This window comes from Pelophylax lessonae (genome assembly GCF_965119305.1).
Source record: "Pelophylax lessonae genome assembly, chromosome: 7".
NCBI lineage: Eukaryota > Metazoa > Chordata > Amphibia > Anura > Ranidae > Pelophylax > Pelophylax lessonae.
In genome coordinates, this window is record NC_138774.1 from 213611326 (window position 1) to 213634451 (window position 23126).

General features: G+C 46.7%; 2 protein-coding genes across 3 annotated transcripts in view; one reads left to right on the forward strand and one right to left on the reverse strand.

Moving 5' to 3' along the window:
- Positions 1-626, reverse strand: part of C8G (complement C8 gamma chain) — a 38127-nt gene extending 37501 nt beyond the window's left edge. The window contains exon 1 of the mRNA XM_082264496.1: positions 408-626. Coding sequence (XP_082120622.1) covers positions 408-542 — 135 coding nt within the window. The 5' untranslated portion in view covers positions 543-626. The remainder of the gene's footprint in view (positions 1-407) is intronic.
- Positions 627-9839: 9213 nt separating this feature from the next.
- Positions 9840-23126, forward strand: part of FBXW5 (F-box and WD repeat domain containing 5) — a 37734-nt gene continuing 24447 nt past the window's right edge. Inside the window, exons 1-6 of one of the 2 annotated variants that reach the window (XM_082264028.1) lie at positions 9840-9868; positions 13272-13500; positions 19192-19349; positions 19443-19617; positions 21507-21655; positions 22367-22826. In XM_082264028.1, the coding sequence (XP_082120154.1) occupies positions 13308-13500; positions 19192-19349; positions 19443-19617; positions 21507-21655; positions 22367-22826 (1135 nt within the window). In that variant the 5' untranslated portion in view covers positions 9840-9868; positions 13272-13307. The remainder of the gene's footprint in view (positions 9869-13271; positions 13501-19191; positions 19350-19442; positions 19618-21506; positions 21656-22366; positions 22827-23126) is intronic. The other variant, XM_082264029.1, reaches the window with a different exon arrangement.

A 23126-nucleotide genomic window follows, 5' to 3' on the forward strand; every position in this document is an offset into this window, starting at 1 on the left:
TCTTTTGGGTGACAGGCATCCCGCGATTCTATTTGCGGGATTTTACTGCAATCTTTTTTTTTTACGACAGGTGTCCTGCGATTCTATTTGCGCGATTTTACCGCAATCTTCTTTTGGGCGACAGGCGTTCCGCGATTTTATTTGTGCGATTTTGCCGTGAATCATCGAGCTACAATTGCGGCAAAATTGCGCCACATTAGGGCTGCCTTTGGAAGCGACGGGGATTGCATAGGCAATTTGCCATGATTCTGCCTGTGATCTGGGATGCCAAGATGTGAACAACGCCTAAGTGCGATTTAAAAACTACAGTTGTGGCTAAAATAAAGGTCTTTATCCTTGTGTTAAAGCTTTGTGAATTGTATTTCATCTAACATGCTGTAACAGACTTGCGCAGCCAGCGCTCTTACCTTGTTAATGTCAAAGTTAGCCACATTCTGTATCTTATCAATCGGATTTTGCGGTGCTGGTTTCTTGTTCCTTTGCCCCCATGCCAAAGGGGTACTGAGGATCAGGAGAAGGAGGACGACTTTTGGGGGAGACATGACTCTCAGGTGTCCCAGCAAGTATCTTGAATGGTTTAGATTGAGCAGTTCAAGCAAAGACCTCTGTTGGGGGTGTATTGACTTTGGACAATAGAAGTTGTGTACATTGCTTGTGTTTGCTGGGTGGTTGGGTAATCTTTATCTATGGAGCTTGCTGGAAATGACAGATCTGTTTTCATTAGAGATTTCCATGTCCTTGGAAGGTCCAAAGGGTAAATTTTAGGAATTTCTGTCTGCCTGGGGGGTATTAGTACTGATACCAATACTGGTTGATATTATTGCTTCCACTGACTGCTGGGGGTTATTACTGTGCTTACATTAATGTTATTTTTGCAGTAACCCTATGTAAGGGGGGAGACCCAAACTAGGCACTCTGATGAATTGGGGAGACGCCGATGTAATAGATGCCTATGTACGGGGGGGTTGGACTCCAATGTAAGAAGAACTCCTTTATAAAGGGGGACTCCTATGTCAGAGGGGACTCTGATGTAAAGAGAACTCCTATATAAGGGGGGACTCCTATGTCAGAAGGGACTCTAATGTAAAGAGAATTTCTATGTAAGGAGGGACTCCTATGTCAGAGGAGAGAATCTGATGTAAGGGGGGGGGGGGGATTTCTACGTTAAGGGGGAACTCTGATGTAAGAGGGAGATAGCGGATTTCTACCTAAGGAGGGGACTCTGATGTAAGGGGGACCTTCTATGTCAGGGGTAAATCCAATGTTAAGAGGACTGCTATATAAATGGGAGAATGCTGTGTAAGTAAAACTCTGATATAAGAGTGAACTCCTGTAAAGGGGGGAGGGGGGGGGCTCTGATGTAAGGGGGCAAGGAACAGCTAATGTAGGGCGTGACTCTGATGTGGGTGGGAAACAGTGGATTTCCATAGAAGGGGGAGCTTCCTTGGAGAAGACTCCAATGTAAGTGGGGAGGCTCCTATATATAGAGGGATTCTGATGAGGGGGTCAAAAGGGAAGGCTCTTATGTAAGGGGGGACACTGATGGCAGGAGGACTCCTATATAAGGGAAGTCTTTGTAAAAGGGAACCCTGTGTAAGAGGGGCACACTGATGTAGGGGGGACTCCTACGTAAGGAGGGGCTCCAGTGTATGGATGATTCCTACATTAATGGGGGACTCCTATATAAGGAGTGACTCCAATGTAAAGTGATTCCTATGTGAGGTGAGGACTCAGATGTAAAAGGTGATGCCTATGTAAGAGGGGGGACCCAATGTGAGGGAGACTTCAATGCAAGTGCGAGACAGTGAATTCATATTTAAGTGGGGCTTCTATGCAAGGGGGACAGTGGACTCCAATATAACGGGGAACTATGATGTTTCAGGGAGACTCTGTTGCAAGAAAACACTGTGATGTTAGGGGAAACAGTGACTCCTAAGTAAGAAGGGGACTCCTATGTAAGGGTGGAACCTACATAAGGGGGAGGGAACTCTGATGTGAAAAGGAACAGTAGATTCCTATCTAAGGGGGGACTACATTGTAAGTGGGGAACAGTGGACTTTTATGTATGGGGGGTGGGGTGGGGGACACCAATATAGGTGGACTCCTATGTGAGGGGGGGGGCTCTGATGTAAAGGAGGCCTCCTATGTAAAAAGTGGACTCCAATGTAAAAGGGACTCTGTGATGGGGGGACTCTATTGTAAGAAAAATATATTGAACTCCTATGGAAGGGGACTGTATGTGTGGGAGGACTTTTGGTTGCTAAGTAGTCACAGACCTTTTTATAAAGTTTTCTGTAATGTGGACTGGAAAAAATATTAATGGAAAAGTTTTATTAAAAATGATTGTGTGCTTTACATGTTTATTAGATCGGGTATTATTTGCCCATACTCCTCCATGCTCCCATTCTCCATTATGCTCCCATACTCCTTTACAGTCTCATACTTCTTTATGCTCCCATACTCTGTTATGCTCCCGTACTCCTCCATGCTCCTCCTTCATAGTCCCATACTTCTTTTTGCTCCCACACTCCTTTATGCTCCCTTACTCCTCCATGCTCCCTTACTCCTCCATGCTCCCACGCTCCTCCATGCTCCCACGCTCCTCCATGCTCCCACGCTCCTCCATGCTCCCACGCTCCTCCAAGCTCCCACACTCTTTCATGCTGCTATACTCCTGCATACTCCTGTACTTTCATATTCCTTCATACTCCCTTACTCTTTCATACTCTTATACTCCTTCATGCTCACATATTCCTCCATGCTCCCATACTCCTTCAAACTCCCCTACTCCTTCATGCTCCCATACTCCTTCGTGCTCCCATACTCCTTCATGCTCCCATACTCCTTCATACTCCCATACTCCTTCATGCTCCCATACTCCTTAATACTCTCATACTCCTTCATTCTCCCATATTCCCCCATGCTTCCATACACCTTCAGACTCCCATACTCCTTCAAGTTCCCATACTCCTTCAAGCTGCTATACTCCTTTATGCTCTCATACCCCTATACTCCCATAATCCTTCGTGCTCCCATACTCCTTCATGCTCCCATACTCCTTCATGCTCCCATACTCCTTCATGCTCCCATACTCCTCCATGCTCCCATATTCCTCCATGCTCCCATATTCCTCCATGCTCCCATATTCCTCCATGCTCTCATATTCCTCCATGCTCCCATACTCCTTCAGACTCCCATACTCCTTCAAGCTCCCATACTCCTTCAAGCTCCCATACTCCTTCAAGCTCCCATACTCCTTTATGCTTCCATACTTCTATACTCCCATAATCCTTCATGCTCCCATACTCCTTCATGCTCCCATACTCCTCCATGCTTCCATATTCCTCCATGCTTCCATATTCCTCCATGCTCCCATACTCCTCCATGCTCCCACTCTCCTTCATGCTCCCTTATGCTTCCATACTCCATTATGCTCCCATACTCCTCCATGCTCCTCCTTCATAGTCCCATACTTCTTTTTGCTCCCATACTCCTTTATGCTCCCATGCTCCTCCATGCTCCCATACTCCTCCATGCTCCCATTCTCTTTCATGCTGTTATACTCCTATACTCCTGCATACTCCCATACTCCTGTACTCTCATATTCCTTCATGCTCCCATACTCCTTCATGCTCCCATAATCCTTCATGCTCCCATACTCCTTCATGCTCCCATATTCCTCCATGCTCCCATATTCCTCCATGCTTCCATACTCCTTCAAGCTCCCATACTCCTTTATGCTCCCATACCCCTATACTCCCATAATCCTTCATGCTCCCATAATCCTTCATGCTCCCATATTCCTCCATGCTCCTATATTCCTCCATGCTCCTATATTCCTCCATGCTCCCATATTCCTCCATGCTCCCATATTCCTCCATGCTCCCATATTCCTCCATGCTCCCGTACTCCTTCATGCTCCCATGCTCCCTTTTGCTTCCATACTCCATTATGCTCCTGTACTCCTCCATGCTCCTCCTTCATAGTCCCATACTTCTTTTTGCTCCCATACTCCTTTATGCTCCTCCATGCTCCCATACTCTTTCATGCTGTTATACTCCTATACTCCTGCATACTCCCATACTCCTGTACTCTCATATTCCTTCATGCTCCCTTACTCCTTTAAGCTCCCGTACTCCTTCATGCTCCCGTACTCCTTCATGCTCCCATACTCCTTCAAGCTGCTATACTCCTTTATGCTCCCATACCCCTATACTCCCATAATCCTTCATGCTCCCATACTCCTTCATGCTCCCATATTCCTCCATGCTCCCATATTCCTCCATGCTTCCATACTCCTTCAAGCTCCCATACTCCTTTATGCTCCCATACCCCTATACTCCCATAATCCTTCATGCTCCCATAATCCTTCATGCTCCCATAATCCTTCATGCTCCCATATTCCTCCATGCTCCTATATTCCTCCATGCTCCTATATTCCTCCATGCTCCTATATTCCTCCATGCTCCCATATTCCTCCATGCTCCCATATTCCTCCATGCTCCCGTACTCCTTCATGCTCCCATGCTCCCTTTTGCTTCCATACTCCATTATGCTCCTGTACTCCTCCATGCTCCTCCTTCATAGTCCCATACTTCTTTTTGCTCCCATACTCCTTTATGCTCCTCCATGCTCCCATACTCTTTCATGCTGTTATACTCCTATACTCCTGCATACTCCCATACTCCTGTACTCTCATATTCCTTCATGCTCCCGTACTCCTTTAAGCTCCCGTACTCCTTCATGCTCCCGTACTCCTTCATGCTCCCATACTCCTTCAAGCTGCTATACTCCTTTATGCTCCCATACCCCTATACTCCCATAATCCTTCATGCTCCCATACTCCTTCATGCTCCCATATTCCTCCATGCTCCCATATTCCTCCATGCTTCCATACTCCTTCAAGCTCCCATACTCCTTTATGCTCCCATACCCCTATACTCCCATAATCCTTCATGCTCCCATAATCCTTCATGCTCCCATAATCCTTCATGCTCCCATATTCCTCCATGCTCCTATATTCCTCCATGCTCCTATATTCCTCCATGCTCCTATATTCCTCCATGCTCCCATATTCCTCCATGCTCCCATATTCCTCCATGCTCCCATATTCCTCCATGCTCCCGTACTCCTTCATGCTTCCATACTCCATTATGCTCCTGTACTCCTCCATGCTCCTCCTTCATAGTCCCATACTTCTTTTTGCTCCCATACTCCTTTATGCTCCTCCATGCTCCCATACTCTTTCATGCTGTTATACTCCTATACTCCTGCATACTCCTGTACTCTCATATTCCTTCATGCTCCCATACTCCTTTAAGCTCCCGTACTCCTTCAAGCTCCCGTACTCCTTCATGCTCCCATACTCCTTCAAGCTGCTATACTCCTTTATGCTCCCATACCCCTATACTCCCATAATCCTTTATTCTCCCATAATCCTTCATGCTCCCATACTCCTTCATGCTCCCATATTCCTCCATGCTCCCATATTCCTCCATGCTTCCATACTCCTTCAAGCTCCCATACTCCTTTATGCTCCCATACCCCTATACTCCCATAATCCTTCATGCTCCCATAATCCTCCATGCTCCCATATTCCTCCATGCTCCTATATTCCTCCATGCTCCTATATTCCTCCATGCTCCCATATTCCTCCATGCTCCCATATTCCTCCATGCTCCCATATTCCTCCATGCTCCCGTACTCCTTCATGCTCCCATGCTCCCTTATGCTTCCATACTCCATTATGCTCCTGTACTCCTCCATGCTCCTCCTTCATAGTCCCATACTTCTTTTTGCTCCCATACTCCTTTATGCTCCCCCATGCTCCCATACTCTTTCATGCTGTTATACTCCTATACTCCTGCATACTCCCATACTCCTGTACTCTCATATTCCTTCATGCTCCCGTACTCCTTTAAGCTCCCGTACTCCTTCATGCTCCCGTACTCCTTCATGCTCCCATACTCCTTCATGCTCCCATACTCCTGTACTCCTCCATGCTCCCATATTCCTCCATGCTCCCGTATTCCTCCATGCTCCCGTACTCCTTCATGCTCCCGTACTCCTTCATGCTCCCGTACTCCTTCAAGCTCCCGTACTCCTTTATGCTCCCATACTCCTTTATGCTCCCATGCTCCCATACTCCTTCATGCTCCCATACCCCTATACTCCCAAATTCCTTCATGCTCCCATATTCCTGTACTCCTTCATGCTATCATAATCCTTAATGCTCTCACACTCCTTCATGCTCCTATATTACTCCATGCTCCCATACTACTCCATGCTCCCATACTCCTTCAGACTCCCATACTCCTTCAGACTCCCATACTCCTTCATGCTCCCAAATTCCTTCATGCTCCCAAATTCCTTCATGCTCCCAAATTCCTTCATGCTCTCGAATTCCTTCATGCTCCCAAATTCCTTCATGCTCGCAAATTCCTTCATGCTCTCATACTTCTTCATGCTCTCACGATCCTTCATGCTCCCGTACTCCTTCAAGCTGCTATACTCCTTTATGCTCCCATACCCCTATACTCCCATATTTCTTCATGCTCCCATACTCCTGCACTCCTTCATGCTATCATAATTCTTCATGCTCCCATATTCCTCCATGCTCCCATACTTCTTCAGGCTCCCATACTCCTATATGCTCCCATGTTTCTTCATGCTCCCATATTCCTCCATGCTCCCATATTCCTCCATGCTCCCATATTCCTCCATGCTCCCATATTCCTCCATGCTCCCATATTCCTCCATGCTCCCATACTCCTTCATGCTCCTATTCTTTTTCATACTCTCAATTTCTTTTTTCATGCTCTTATACTCATTTATGCTCTCATGCTCTTTTATGCTCTCATACTCCTTTATGCTCCCTTACTCCTTCGTGCCCTCATGCTCCCATACTCCTTCATGCTCCCTTTCTCCTACATGCTTTAAAATTCCACCATGCTCTGATACTCTTTCATGCTCCCATACCCCTATACTCCCAAATTCCTTAGTGCTCCCAAACTCCTGTACTCCTTCATGCTCTCATAGTCCTTCATGCTCCCATTTTCCTTCATGGACCGATTTTCCTTCATGCTCCCATACTCCTTTATAATCCCATATTCCTCCATGCTCCCATAATCCTTCATGCTGCCATACTCCTTCATGCTCCCATACTCATAATGCTCTCATGCTCCCATACTCCTTCATGCTCCCATACTCATAATGCTCCTATTCTCTTTCATGCTCTCAAATTCCTTCATGCACCCTTACTCCTTCATGCTCTTATACTCCTTCATTCTCTCATACTCCCTTATGCTCTCATACTCCTTTATGCTTTCGTACACCTTCATGCTCCCATACTCCTCTATGCCCCCTTTCTCCTTCATGCTCCCATACTCTTTCATGCTCCCATACTCTTTCATGCTCCCAAACTTTTTCATGCTCCCATACTCCTTCATGCTCCCATACTCCTCTATGCTGCCGTACTCCTTCATACCCCCTTTCTCCTTCATGCTTTAATGCTCCCATACTCCTTCATGCTTCCATATTTCTCCATGCTCCCATAATCCTTCATGCTGCCATACTCCTAATGCTCTCATGATCCCATACTCCTTCATGCTCCCATACTCCTAATGCTCTCATGATCCCATACTCCTTCATGCTCCCATACTCCTATTCTCTTTCATGCTCTCAAATTCCTTCATGCTCCCTTACTCCTTCATGCTCTCATACTCCTTCCTGCTCTCATACTCCTTTCTGCTCCCGTACACCTTCATGCTCTCATGCTCCCATACTCTTTCGTGCTCCCATACTCTTTCGTGCTCCCATACTCTTTCGTGCTCCCATACTCTTTTGTGCTCCCATACTCTTTTGTGCTCCCATACTCTTTCATGCTTCCATACTCCTTCATTCTCCCATACTCCTCTATGCCCCCATACTCCATGCCCCCATACTCCTTCATGCTCCCTTTCTCCTTCATGCTCCCTTTCTCCTTCATGCTTTCAAATTCCTTCATGCTCCCATACTCCTTCATGCTCCCATACTCTTTCATGCTCCCATACTCTTTCATGTTCCCATACTCCTTCATGCTCCCATACTCCTTCATTCTCCCATACTCCTCTATGCCCCAATACTCCTTCATGCTCCCTTTCTTCTTCATGCTCTCATACTCCTTTATGCTCCCATACTCCTTCATGCTCCCTTTCTCCTTCATGCTTTAATGCTCCCATACTTCTTCATGCTCCCATACTCCTCCATGCTCCCTTACTCCTTCATGCTCCCTTACTCCTTCATGCTCTCAAATTCCTTCATTCCTCCATACTCCTTTATGCTCCCATACTCCTTTATGCTGCCATACTCCTTCATGCTCCCTTTCTCCTTCATGCTTTAATGCTCCCATACTTCTTCATGCTCCCATACTCCTTCATGCTCCCTTACTCCTTCATGCTCTCAAATTCCTTCATTCCTCCATACTCCTTTATGCTCCCATACTCTATGTTCCCCATATTCCACCATGCTCCCATTCCCCTTTATGCTCCCGTACTCCTTTATGCTCCCGTATTATGCTCCCATACTCCTTTATGCTCCAATACTCCTCCATGCTCCCATTCTCCTTCATGCTCCCGTACTCCTTTATGCTCCCGTACTCCTTTATGCTCCCGTACTCCTTTATGCTCCCGTACTCCTTTATGCTCCCGTACTCCTTTATGCTCCCGTACTCCTCCATGCTTCCATACTCCTCCATGCTCTAATACTTCTGTATTCCTTCATGCTATCATAATCCTTCATACTCTCATATTCCTTCATGCTCCCATATTCCTTCATGCTCCCATTCTCCTTCATGCTCCCATACTCCTCCATGCTCCCATTGTCCTTTATGCTCCCATTGTCCTTTATGCTCCCGTACTCTTGTATGCTCCTATGCTCCTTTATGCTCTTATGCTCTCGTACTCCTCCATGCTCCCATTCTTTTTAATGCTCGCATACTCCTGTACTTCTTCATGCTATAATAATCCTTCATGCTCTCATATTCCTTTATGCCCCCGTACTCCTTCATGCTCCTGTACTCCTCCTTACTCCCATTCTCCTTTATGCTCCCATACTCCTCCATGCTCCCATTCCCCATTATGCTCCCGTGCGCCTTTACTGTCTAATGCTTCTTTATGCCACCTTACTCCTTTATGCTCCCATACTCCTTCATGCTCCAATACTCCTTTATGCTTTCATTTTCCTTCATGCTCCCTTATGCTTCCATACTCCTTCATGCTCCTGTACTCCTTTATGCTTTTGTACTCCTCCATGCTTCCATTCTCCTTTATGCTCCCCTACTCCTTCATGCTCCCATACTCCTCTATGCTCCCATGTTCCTTCATGCTCCCTCAGCTACCCTGTGAATGGCTGTGGAGGGGGGCGTGTCAGGACAACTCTGATCATTGGAGGAGAGCAATCTAGAGAACTGACCATGGTGTGCTCTCATGCTTAGTGTTCAGTTTTTATTTGAAAAGCAGAGGGACTGGCAGGAACAACAGGGATTTCACATAAAGGAAGCAGTACAAAGAGAACAGGAGACTTTCTCATACAAATACATTGTACAGCAGGCACATGTCAGTAAATACACTAAATACTGTATAGCCCAAAGCACTAAATCCTGAGTATCGATGCAGCACCGCCTCTCTCCCTGTAGGTGGCAGCAGCGTACAGAAATTAGCTGTGCTGAGCTCTGTATGGCGCACGGCCAGCACTCGGCTCCGTGTCTATATTTGTCATCGTACGACTCCCCACCCCCCTTCACAGAGAGGGGACTGCAACCATAGAGAGAGGGCGGGGCAGAGCGGCCGGGGTCATAGAGAGGGAGAGGTGGGACGATCCGGAAGTGGAGGTGAGAGCTGAGTGCGGTACTGGAGGTCCCAGAATTACCGGGACGGGAGCGGTGAATGGCAAAGACATGACAGTCCAATACACCGGGGGGGGAGGGGTACTATTCCCTGTGTGTACACTGACATCTCCACTGTACATACACTGACATCTCCACTGTACATACACTGACACCATCACTGTACACTAACACCTCCACTGTATACTGACATCTCCACTGTACATACACTGACACCTCCACTGTTCACTGACACCATCACTGTACATACACTGATCACCACTGTACATACATTGACACATCTCCACTGTACACTGACACCATCACTGTACATACACTGACACCATCTCTATACATACACTGACACCACCACTGTACACTGACACCTGCACTGTACACTGACACCATCACTGTACACTGACACCTGCACTGTACACTGACACCTGCACTGTACACTGACACCTGCACTGTACACTGACACCATCACTATACATACACTGACACCACCACTGTATACTGACACCATCACTATACATACACTGACACCTCCACTGTACACTGACACCATCACTATACATACACTGACACCATCACTGTATACTGACACCACCACTGTACACTGACACCATCACTGTATACTGACACCTCCACTGTACATACACTGACACCATCACTGTACACTGACACCTGCACTGTACACTGACACCATCACTGTACATACACTGACACCACCACTGTACACTGACACCATCACTGTATACTGACACCTCCACTGTACATACACTGACACCATCACTGTACACTGACACCTGCACTGTACACTGACACCATCACTGTACATACACTGACACCACCACTATACACTGACACCATCACTATACATACACTCACACCACCACTGTACACTGACACCATCACTGTATACTGACACCTCCACTGTACATACACTGATCACCACTGTACATACATTGACACACCTCCACTGTACACTGACACATCACTGTATACTGACACCTCCACTGTACATACACTGACACCATCACTGTATACTGACACCTCCACTGTACATACACTGACACCATCACTGTACACTGACACCACCACTGTACACTGACACCACCACTTTACATACACTGATCACCACTGTACATACATTGACACACCTCCACTGTACACTGACACCATCACTGTATACTGACACAATTACTGTACTTACACTGACACCATCACTGTACACTGACGCACCTCCACTGTACATACACTGACACCTCCGTACACTGACACACATCTACTGTACATACACTGACACCTCCTCTGCTGTATACTGGCACAACTACAGTACACTGACACACCTCCACTGTCTCCACCACTGTACATACACTGACATGATTACTGAACACTGACACGACTACTTTACATACACTGACCTCTCCACTGTACACTGACACTTTATCTGACTATATTCACTGACGTTACACAATATAACTCTGTACAGTGTACACCAACCCTTCACATTATAACTGACTCCACAATAAACACGGACTGTGTACACTTTACTATATGCACCACGTAATGTCAAGTGGTTGGTGTGCACAGAATACACTGATCCAAATCGGTGTCCACTGTATACACTGGAGCAAATCAGTGCGTACATCATACACTTGATACTGATTGGTGGGCACAGCATACACATGACACTGATTGGTGGACACAGCATACACTGACTGGTGGGCACAGTATACACTGACACTGATTGGTGGGCACAGCATACACTTGACACTGATTGGTGGGCACAGCATACACTGACACTGATTGGTGAGCACAGCATACACTGATTGGTGGGCACAGCATACACTGGTGGGCATGGCATACACTGACACTGATTGGTGGGCACAGCATACACTGATTGGTGGGCACAGCATACACTGACACTGATTGGTGGGCACAACATACACTGATTGGTGGGCACGGCATACACTGACACTGATTGGTGGGCACAGCATACACTGATTGGTGGGCACGGCATACACTGATACTGATTGGTGGGCACGGCATACACTGACACTGGTGGGCACAGCATACACTGATTGGTGGGCACAGCATACACTGATTGGTGGGCACGGCATACACTGATTGGTGGGCACAGCATACACAGACTGGTGGGCACGGCATACACTGACACCGATTGGTGGGCACAGCATACACCGATTGGTGGGCACAGCATACACTGATTGCTGGGTACGGCATACACTGACACTGGTGGGCACAGCATACACTGACACTGGTGGGCACAGCATACACTGACACTCATTGGTGGGCACAGCATACACTGACACTCATTGGTGGGCACAGCATACACTGATTGGTGGGCACGGCGTACACTGACAATAATTGGTGGGCACATCATACACTGATTGGTGGGCATGGCATACACTGACACTGATTGGTGGGCACAGCATACACTGATTGGTGGGCACAGCATACACTGACACTGATTGGTGGGCACATCATACACTGATTGGTGGGCATGGCATACACTTGACACTAATTGGTGGGCACAGCATACACTTGACACTGATTGGTGGGCACAGCATACACTGATTGGTGGGCACACTTCAAAATGTAAAACGAAAGTGTAAAGAACATGAACATGTTATAATGTTTTGTTATGGCCTTCAGTCCGTTTGTTTATTCATAAGGAAATATCCAGTTTATTGTAAATAGTACTTTCTGAGATCCTTATGTAATCCCCCCCCCACCAGATCACACCCAGGCTGTACACTGCACCTTGGTGAAGGAAAGGCTGAGCCAGTTCAGTGTAAGAGCCCATAAAGCTTTTTCCACACAGAAGTGTACCTGTGTACCAATGACAAGCACCTTGTTGGCTCATTGATCTGAATGTGTGGAGGAGTATTTCCCATCACATATCATAGAGCTGATGAGGTCATCCCCTGAGATCATCCACTGAGATCATCCACTGCTTGCTGTGCTCATTGGGCTCCCTATTCCCTGCCCTCTCATCTCCTCCCCTCAGTATGCTTTTCTCAGTTTTTGGTCACGTGCTTTCCCCCACTATAGCAGAAGATATTCCCCATCTCCATTCAGCTGTGTATGTTAGGAGTTGCCCCCTGGGACCCAGGAGTGAGTCGCATGGTTCTCCATGCAGGGCAGCTGAATGGAGTGGTGGAGGTAGCGAAGGAAAGGGATGTATGTTGCTGGAGAGGGATGGGGGACTAATGTGAACCCGTTGCTGTGTTTAGAGAAAGCACGTTTCCTGATATTTTAAATACACTTCTCTGAGCTACAGCACCACCCCTAAGCTAAACACAAAGCTCAAGCACCAAAAAAATGATCTAATGCACCATAATATCTTTCTAATCTCACTTTTTGTTATTTTATTTGTTTTTAGCTGTTTTAGGCCCAACAAGAAAGACAGAATGACACAATGGAGGTCGCTGGTCCCTCCTTCCTCCCTGACAGCATCCTCTACCAGATATTCCTGAGCTTGGAGCCCGCGGATCTGCTCTCTGCCGGGCTGGTGTGCAGGCGCTGGTATGCCGTGTCCCGTGACGACTTCCTTTGGAAGGAACTCTTCTACAGACACTACCATGTACAGAGGCTCATCCACCGCTACCCAGGTCAGATCCATGGATGGGCTTTACACTGGGATCCTTAGCATTATATGCAGCATAGCGGGGGGGGGGGGGGGGGGGGGGATTCATGGACAGAGGGTTGGAAAAATAGTGGGAAGCAAGATTGGCACAAGATCCACTCTACTGGTTCCCATAGGGGGCACTCTAATACAGGAGATGCATTACTGGCAAGATCACCAGGTGAAGACAGAGGGAAAGAGCCTAAAAAAAAATGATTGCAGCCACCATATGTAATGATTAGTAAGCTGCAATAAATTACATTTTTGGTTTTGGATTTAATATCACTTTAAATAACCTAACAACTGTATATACAAGTTCATGTGTCAGTAGGAAACCAGGATGCCTGTAAGTAGTTAGTAAAGCGGAACTAAAGTCTCCTTACCCCTTACCTGTCTAATGGTTCTGCACTGACGCCGGCATCTTCTTGAGTGCCGGTCTTCGGGCCTCTTCATTGGCCGGTGCATGGTGATGGTCATCCTGGCACTCCGAGACCAGCCCGGTACTGTAATCTGAGCAGGGAATGCCAGAGGAGATGGCAAGCAGGCAGGTAGGGGCAGACGAGTCTCTTCCGCAATAAAAGCCTGGCTGCTCGCAGTTTTTTTACAGCGGGACTTTAGCTCCACTTTAATACCTTTAATTGGTAAATTGTTAACATTGTTTTAGTGTATTGGAGCTTAAGTAACTTCTTATAAAAACTTTGGGGATTTTATGAGAACTGATCTAGATAATTCCACTGATGGAGAGGTTATACGGATTTATTATATACAGTACCTACAGAAGTGAATGTTGGACATACGGGCCCCATGAGTTTTTGTAATAAAGTTTTATTAACACTAGAACAAGTGTGCCCATTCCCGAATGGGAAGGTTTGTGGAGCAGAGTATATTGCGAAGGACAGTAAACGGAGATGCAAAGAGGTCGAGGAAGCAGCATGGGAGGGGGAGATGAGGGACAATGGGATGGGGTCTGAGAGAGGCATTGTGACCAGGGGATTCGTTTCATGCCTTGTGGTGTGGTATTGGGGGGGGGGGGGTGTGAGGTGGATGGCAGGGAAGCCAGACAGGTGCTGGCAGAAAGGGAATGGGGTGGATAGCAGAAATCCACTGTGACCCAGGGGTGTGAAGTGAATAGGAGGACGTGATGTGACTTTGGGGTGAGACGTTGGCAGAAAAGTGATGTGACAAGAGTGAACAAGAGGTAAGGTGGGGGGGGGGGTGCAGGGCCATGACATGGAATGTGTAGCAGGAAGTATAGAAATCAAGGGGAAAATGGGTGTGAAAGCAGTGCTCTGATGAAGGGTGTGGGGTTGAGCTGAGGCAAGGGCTTGTAGCATGGGAAGGAGGGATGAGGAGTAGGGGACAGATATGTGGGATGGAGAGGTGAGCAGCAGGGGACAGTAGGGTCAGGTGAGAGGGTTGTGAAGGGCAGAACTGCAGCTTGGGATGGAGAGAAGAAGCCAGTCACTACAGCTTGGATGTGGAATGAGGAACAGGTGACCACAGCATTGGATTTAGGGAAGTTTGAGCAGCAAAGGGCAGCAGTGTTGGCTAAGGGATGTAGAGGAGGATGTGGGGGGACCCCAGCATTATAGGCTTGAGGAGCCTGGGACTGTAGCATTGAATCAGGGAGTAAGAGCAGGTGGCAGGCACATTGGATGGAGAGGTGAGGAGTGTAGTGTTGGATGGGGGGGAGGGATGAGAGACTGTAGTGTCAGATAGGGAAGTAACAGAGTGACCGCAGCATTGGATGGACTGGTAAAGAGTGGTGGATACAAAAGTTGTGTGTGTGTGTGGGGGGGGGGGGGGGGGTGAGTGGGTTATAACAGTGTTAAATGGAGGGGTGAAGAGCAGGCGACCACAGCCTTGAATGGATGAGTGAGGAGTGGGTGGCAGTGGCATCTGGTGGGAGGGGGAGGAGAGTGGGGCAGCAGTGTATGATTTTGGTGAAGACTGCTGGGCAGCTTGAGCTTGTATGAATTGGAATGCAGAGGGAGAGCGCTGAGGCTGGAGGCATAAGAGAAGATTGGGAGTGTTGGGAATTGTGGTGGGGAAGAAGTGAAAGCTGTCACAGCAGAGGCAGAGTATTTAGTGGCAAGCGCTGTGTCCTATGTTCATTTAACCAACTGGGGGACCAGAATATATGCCTCTGTTTCTGGCCCCCCATGTGCTACTTGTGCCACTGTTTCTGTTCCCACAGTGCCCAAACAAAAGTTCGATTTTTTTTTTTCTTTTTATATTACTAAGGATATGTTTTTTTTTTTTTTATTTGGGTGGCTTTTCCCAACAGATTAGCAACTGCTGTTTAATGGCTAGCCAAGTTTATAACATACAAGATGCTTTAGGCAAATTTAGTCACAGGCAGACACCTAACTCAGAATTCCAGTGCTCTTGGTGGGTAATCATTATTATTTCAAATTTAGTGTTGATGGTCTTGGTGCGCAGTTCAAGGTAATGGGCAGATATTAACTTGGTCGGGTTATCCCCAAGAATGATGTCCAGGATGGACGGTCTAGATAGAGTAGGAATCCGATCTGGGAATTGAGCTTGTAGTGCATGCCTCAGTTGGATGTATCTGAAAAGCATAAAGGTCGGGAGGTCAAATTTGTCTTTCAGGGATTGAAACGATCGCACCCCAGTAGTACACATAACTTGGGACAGGTATAGAACGCCACGTCTCGCCCACAGGTCAGCTCCAGGCATTGCGGCCAACTCCCGGAGGTATGGATTATGCCATAGAGGAGTATGGGTGTGTATATGTGTAAGGTCTAGCTTTTGAAGGGTCAGCTCCCAAACACAACAGTGGTGGAAGAGCATGGAGTGTCGGGAGGGAGGTAAGGACAGTGGTGCACGTCCACGAAGGAGTATTTGTACTGGGGTGTGGGTTGCGATATCTGTGCTCCGGCAGACCAAGGTTTGGTATTGAAGAGACTCGGAAGTACAGAAGTAAAGAAATAACAAAGTTGGGACGCTAGGTAGTATGAGTGAAGGTCAGGCAAAGCCACGCCCCCTCATGTGGTCGGATTCTTAAGTACGGGCCATGATAACTTTGTGTCTGCTTGTGCCCCAGATAAATGAATTAAGAATGGCATCAATAACTTTAAAGTATTTGAGGGGTATCAGGGTCGGAGCATGCCAGAGCATGTACAGAATTTTGGGTAGCAGTATAATTTTCATGAGGTTTACTCTACCCATTACTCCTAAAGGAAGGCGAGCCCAGGTTTGTGTGCGTTGCTTGACAGTTATGATTAGAGGTTCGATATTATCAAGGATATAGTCTTTGGGTGTGTTGGTAACAAATATTCCCAGGTACTTAATCCTGGATACTCTTGTTAGGGGAAGGGAAGCCGAGTGCACTGCAAGGGGAAATGAATCCAAGGGCAAAATCTGTGATTTAGTCCAGTTAATACACAAGCCAGTGTGTCGGCCAAAGTCTTCTATGGTGTGCAGTGCGTTTTGCAGGGAGGGTCCGGTATCCGCAAAATACAGCAGCATATCATCTGTGTATAGCCCAACTGTATCTGTGATGGGTCCCAGACTTAAGCCTCGATTGCCAGGGTGCATCCTGAGGGCAATGGCTAGGGGTTCGACAGCTAGAGCATATAGTATTCAGAAGAGGGGGCAGCCCTGCTGGGTGCCACGGCCTGAGGAGAAGGGGTCCGACAACCACCCATTCACCGCCACCTTAGCCACTGGGAGATGATACAATAGTTTAACCCATTTGATAAATGACGGTCCAAAACCAAATCCCTCCAGGCATTCCCAAAGATATTCCCATTCCACCGAATCAAAGGCCTTGGCGCCATCCAAAGCAAACACAGCCCTAGTGCCCACTTGCTCATGGCTTGCCTGAATGTTCAGATAAAGCCTCCGTATGTTCATGGCCGTGTTTTTCCCCGGCATGAAGCCAGTTTGGTCTGTGTGGATAAGGGATAGAATTGCCTTGTTAAGGCTTGACGCCAGAACTTTCGCTAAGACCTTGATACCCGCCTGTAAGAGGGAAATGGGGCGATACGATTCGGGGTAATGGGGGTCCTTGTCGGGCTTAGGAATGCCAATAATCGTGGCCTCGCGCATGGAGTCAGGAAGCGAGTTCACGTCGTAGGCATGGTTGTAGAGCGAGAGTAATTCAGGGGTCAGCATGTCGGTATAGTACGCATAGAAATCTAATGGTATGCCGTCAGAGCCAGGAGCCTTGGCTGGGGCAAGGGAGGCAATCGCAGAAGCAATTTCGTCTGCGAAAAGTGGGGCATCAAGTGCAGCTCTCTGGGAGTCGGACAATTGTGGAAAAGGTATAAGTTGCAGGAAAGTCTGGGTTTCTAATACACTGGTAGACTTTTGGGAAGTATAAAGTGCAGCATAAAAGGAGCGAAAGTGAGCAGCGACGAGTGGAGGGTCGGTAACATCCACACCATTGGTGTCAGTCAATGTCACCATGACTGGTGGCCTAAAGTCCTGATTAGCTACGTAAGCAATAAGCTTGCCCGCCCTTTCACCCTGTTCAAATACCCATTGTTTACAGAAGAAAAGCTTCTGTCTGGCTTTTTCGTAATGGAGTTGGTCAACAATGCGAGAGTGGGATCTAAGTGCAGAGAGGTAGATAGCGGTGAACGATGCCAGCTGGTCAACGGCTTGTTGAAGGATAGATCGGGACATCGATTTCAGTCGGTTGATGCGTTGGGTCAGAATAGAGCGAACGTGTAATTTAAACGTTTCCCAGATCGTAGCTGCAGTTACGGAGTCTCTGTTCGTGGTGAAAAAGAATTGCCACTCACAGGGCAAGTCCTCTTGTTTTGCTAGAGCCTGAAGCTAGAAAGAGTGGAGTTGCCACGGACAAGGCACGACCTGAAGGGATATGGACAATGTCGGCCAGCAGGGGGCATGGTCTGACAGGGACCTGGGCTCAAAACCCGTGCCCTTTAACAGGGGTAGTAAACAGTCAGAGACCAGTATGAAGTCTATCCTTGACATAGTAGAGTGTGATGCAGAAAAACAGGAGTAGGCTCTAGTGTCGGGGTGTTGATAGCGCCAGGTGTCTGGAAGTGCAAAGTCTCTAAGGATTCGACTAAGTCTGGTGGAGTTGGGCATGGAAGGGCAGGTGATAGAATGCATGCGGTCTAGGGACGGGTTCAAAACCATGTTAAAATCCCCGAGCCAAATGGCAGGTACCGTGGGGTGCTGGGCCATGAAGGAGACACCCTCAGAGACAACTTCAGAACTAGGAGGAGGAGGTGGTATATAGCAGGCCAGGATCAAATAAGGTTTAGTATACAACATCAAGTGTAGAATAACAAACCTACCATGGGGGTCCGTGTACACAGAAATAATTGACAACTGTACGTTCTTGGCAATGATAAAAGAGACACCTTTTGAATGGGTGCTATAAATGGAGTGGTAAGCCCAACCAATCCATGGCCGTTTCAGGGTGTGCTGGAGATGGTCTGAGGCATGTGTCTCCCCCAATACCACCACATCAGCCCTATAAGATTTAAGGCATATAAAAATAGCGGACTGTTTCAACTTGTCCCTGAGCCCGCGGACATTCCACGTAACAAATTTCACGGCGGCCATGGGCTGAGATTGAGGTATAAAAGGAGGAGCAGTAACACTGCTTTTTACAATCCAATTAATTAGCATTGTTATGTTGTATATAATATATTCTTTTTGCTACCTGTGACAGGCACAGACTCTTGGTATGCAGAGTTCCAGCGTCTTCGTGACACGGTTCCATGTGTGGAGGTCCAGAGACTCCGAGAACACACAGACCAGGTCCTACACATCAGCTTCTCACATGCTGGGGACTTGTGTGCCTCTTGTTCTAAGGACTGTACAGTCAAGGTTAGCATAGATGATGCCATCTTGTGTGCTGTTGTAAGTGTACAGGGCATGTTGGACCTTCCTATTTATTTGTCTTTTGTCCTATCTCTGTAGATCTGGAACACCAAACACCCTTTTACTCTCCTGCACAGTGCTAACATGAGACCCCATCACTGGAGCTACACACAGTTCTCCCAATTTAATTATGATGACACACTCCTTCTGGTGTCTGGGGTTTTTGTGGGACCCCATAACTCCTCTGCAGGGGAAATTGCCGTCTTCAGTATTGGTAAGGTGATGGAATCTTAATTATTTTGCACATACAGTGGGTACGGAAAGTATTCAGACCCCCTTAAATTTTTCACTCTTTGTTATATTGCAGCCATTTGCTAAAATCATTTAAGTTCATTCTTCTTCCTCATGAATGTACACATAGCACCCCATACTGACAGAAAAACACAGAATTGTTGACATTGTTGCAGATTTATTAAAAAAGAAAAACTGAAATATCACATGGTCCTAAGTATTCAGACCCTTTGCTGTGACACTCATATATTTAACTCAGGTGCTTTCCATTTCTTCTGATCATCCTTGAGATGGTTCTACACCTTCATTTGAGTCCAGCTGTGTTTGATTATACTGATTGGACTTGATTAGGAAAGCCACACACCTGTCTATATAAGACCTTCCAGATCACAATGCATGTCAGAGCAAATGAGAATCATGAGGTCAAAGGAACTGCCTGAAGAGGTCAGAGACAGAATTGTGGCAAGGCACAGATCTGGCCAAGGTTACAAAAAGATTTCTGCTGCACTTAAGGTTCCTAAGAGCACAGTGGCCTCCATAATCCTCAAATGGAAGATGTTTGGGACGACCAGAACCCTTCCTAGAGCTGGCCGTCCGGCCAAACTGAGCTATCGGGGGAGAAGAGCCTTGGTGAGAGAGGTAAAGAAGAACCCAAAGATCACTGTGGCTGAGCTCCAGAGATGCAGTCAGGAGATGGGAGAAAGTTGTAGAAAGTCAACCATCACTGCAGCCCTCCACCAGTCGGGGCTTTATGGCAGAGTGGCCCGACGGAAGCCTCTCCTCAGTGTAAGACACATGAAAGCCTGCATGGAGTTTGCTAAAAAACACCTGAAGGACTCCAAGATGGTGAGAAATAAGATTCTCTGGTCTGATGAGACCAAAATATAACTTTTTTGCCTTAATTCTAAGCGGTATGTGTGGAGAAAACCAGGCACTGCTCATCACCTGTCCAATACAGTCCCAACAGTGAAGCATGGTGGTGGCAGCATCATGCTGTGGGGTGTTTTTCAGCTGCAGGGACAGGACGACTGGTTGCAATCGAGGGAAAGATGAATGCGGCCAAGTACAGGGATATCCTGGACAAAAACCTTCTCCAGAGTGCTCTGGACCTCAGACCGGGCCGAAGGTTTACCTTCCAACAAGACAATGACCCTAAGCACACAGCTAAAATAACGAAGGAGTGGCTTCACAACAACTCCGTGACTGTTCTTGAATGGCCCAGCCAGAGCCCTGACTTAAACCCAATTGAGCATCTCTGGAGAGACCTAAAAATGGCTGTCCACCAACGTTTACCATCCAACCTGACAGAACTGGAGAGGATCTGCAAGGAGGAATGGCAGAGGATCCCCAAATCCAGGTGTGAAAGACTTGTTGCATCTTTCCCAAAAAGACTCCTGGCTGTATTAGATCAAAAGGGGGCTTCTACTAAATACTGAGCAAAGGGTCTGAATACTTAGGACCATGTGATATTTCAGTTTTTCTTTTTTAATAAATCTGCAACAATGTCAACAATTCTGTGTTTTTCTGTCAGTATGGGGTGCTATGTGTACATTCATGAGGAAGAAGAATGAACTTAAATGATTTTAGCAAATGGCTGCAATATAACAAAGAGTGAAAAATTTAAGGGGGTCTGAATACTTTCCGTACCCACTGTACAATATATTTTCTTATGAATGTGTAAACACCTGTACATAGTTGGCAGAAGTCAATGTACATCTCTATCTAACCTTTCCCTCCTGTTTTCCTGCTGTCCTCTCTCTCCCCTTCGTCTCTTCTCCCCAACTCTCTTAACTTTTGTTCTTTCCCTCTTCTCTCTGTTCTCCTTTATTCTTTTCCCTCTTCTCCTTCATTCTTTTCCCTCTTTCCTTGTAGATGGGTTCAACCTTTTGTCTCGGGTAAGGAATAAACCATATGATGTGTTCGGCTGCTGGCTTAATAACACCCACCTTATCTCTGGGAATCTTCATCGCATGGGTCGCATCACCTCCTGCTCCGTCCTCTGGCTTAACAAGGCCTTCCAGGTGAGCGACAGATAAATCTACATATAACTGGTATCAACTAATAAGATTCTTACATTTTGTAGTTTGTCAGAAAATTGTAGCTGATGTCTGTTTTCTAGATCAAAAAACACTTTATTTCACACATTGTTGGAAAACCATTCGGATTAAATGATCTACCAAGTACAGAAAATGAAAGCTAACAGCATATTGGTTGTCATTGGCAGCTTTGTTTCTGCCTTAGCAAAATGGGGGCACCATTTATTCTTAGATTTAAACTCAAAATATGCAGACATTTAATGACAGATACAGCTATGAAATCTTCACCTTTTTAAACATCAAATTATAGCTACTGTTTGGCTTAGTAAAAATAATAAAATATACTATTAGCTGTAATATTGGGAATGCAAGCTCCCTTCCTTGCCCAGTCACATTATCAAAGCAAAGGTATGAGTTACGTGACTTTTATGCCAATGAATAGGAGTGATCCTAGGGGAATTAATTCAGCAGGGCACCAGAGCCCCTAGTTGCCCTACATCGGTCCCCATAAATCCTTGTACCAGAGAGACTATGGCACCAATGTCTGTGGAGGGAGTTCAAATTCCTGCATTGTTGCAGCAACTGGTAAGTTTTTGCACTCTACATTTCTCTATTCCTTTTGGTGGATACTAAAGCATCAAATTACTAATTTTAATTTAATTCCATTTTAATTGCAACATGTCTCCTCCTTCTTAGGACGTTGAATCAGAAAACCTTAATGTGGTAAAGAGACTTTACAAAATACAGAACCTGAACGCCAGCTCCATCCGTATGGTAATGGTGGCGGACTCTCCAGAACTCCTTGTGGAGGCCGGGGAGAAGGCTGATGAAACAATACAGGGCCCTGCCAGACCACAGGAGAATGACAGTTTGGATGAGGAAGAAGAGGAGGATGGTGAGGAAGATGGGGAAGGAAGGAATATTGTTGGAGAAGATGCTCAGATTGCAGCAGCCCTTCAAATGTTTGTGGACATCGATGCCCAAAATCAGCAGCCACTTCCACCTCCGATGACCAGGGATCAGTTGGAGACCAAAGTAGCCCAGCTGTATGCAAAATACCGGACATGGAGGCCCAACAGTCCTCAAAACCTTGAAGGGAACAAGAAATACCTCATCTTCACCACAGGCTGTCTCACCTACTCACCCCATCAGATAGGTACTCTGTCTTCTCTTGTTACTAGCACAGCTAATGTTTCATGCTTACAGATAAGATTGCTTTTGAAACAGCTGATAGCTGCCTTTATAGTACCACTGTGAGAACTAGTCTACTGTATTGAGTGTGCTACAAAAATGTCCACACCGTGTAACAGTGCTGTTGCCTGCCCAGCTTCTATTAGTGCAAATACCATCTGTCAAAGTAATAGCTAGGATTTGCTCTGTAAACTAAAGATTCTGAACAGTGTGCTGAACAATGAGAAAAACATTGTAATATACAGTATCTCACAAAAGTGAGTAC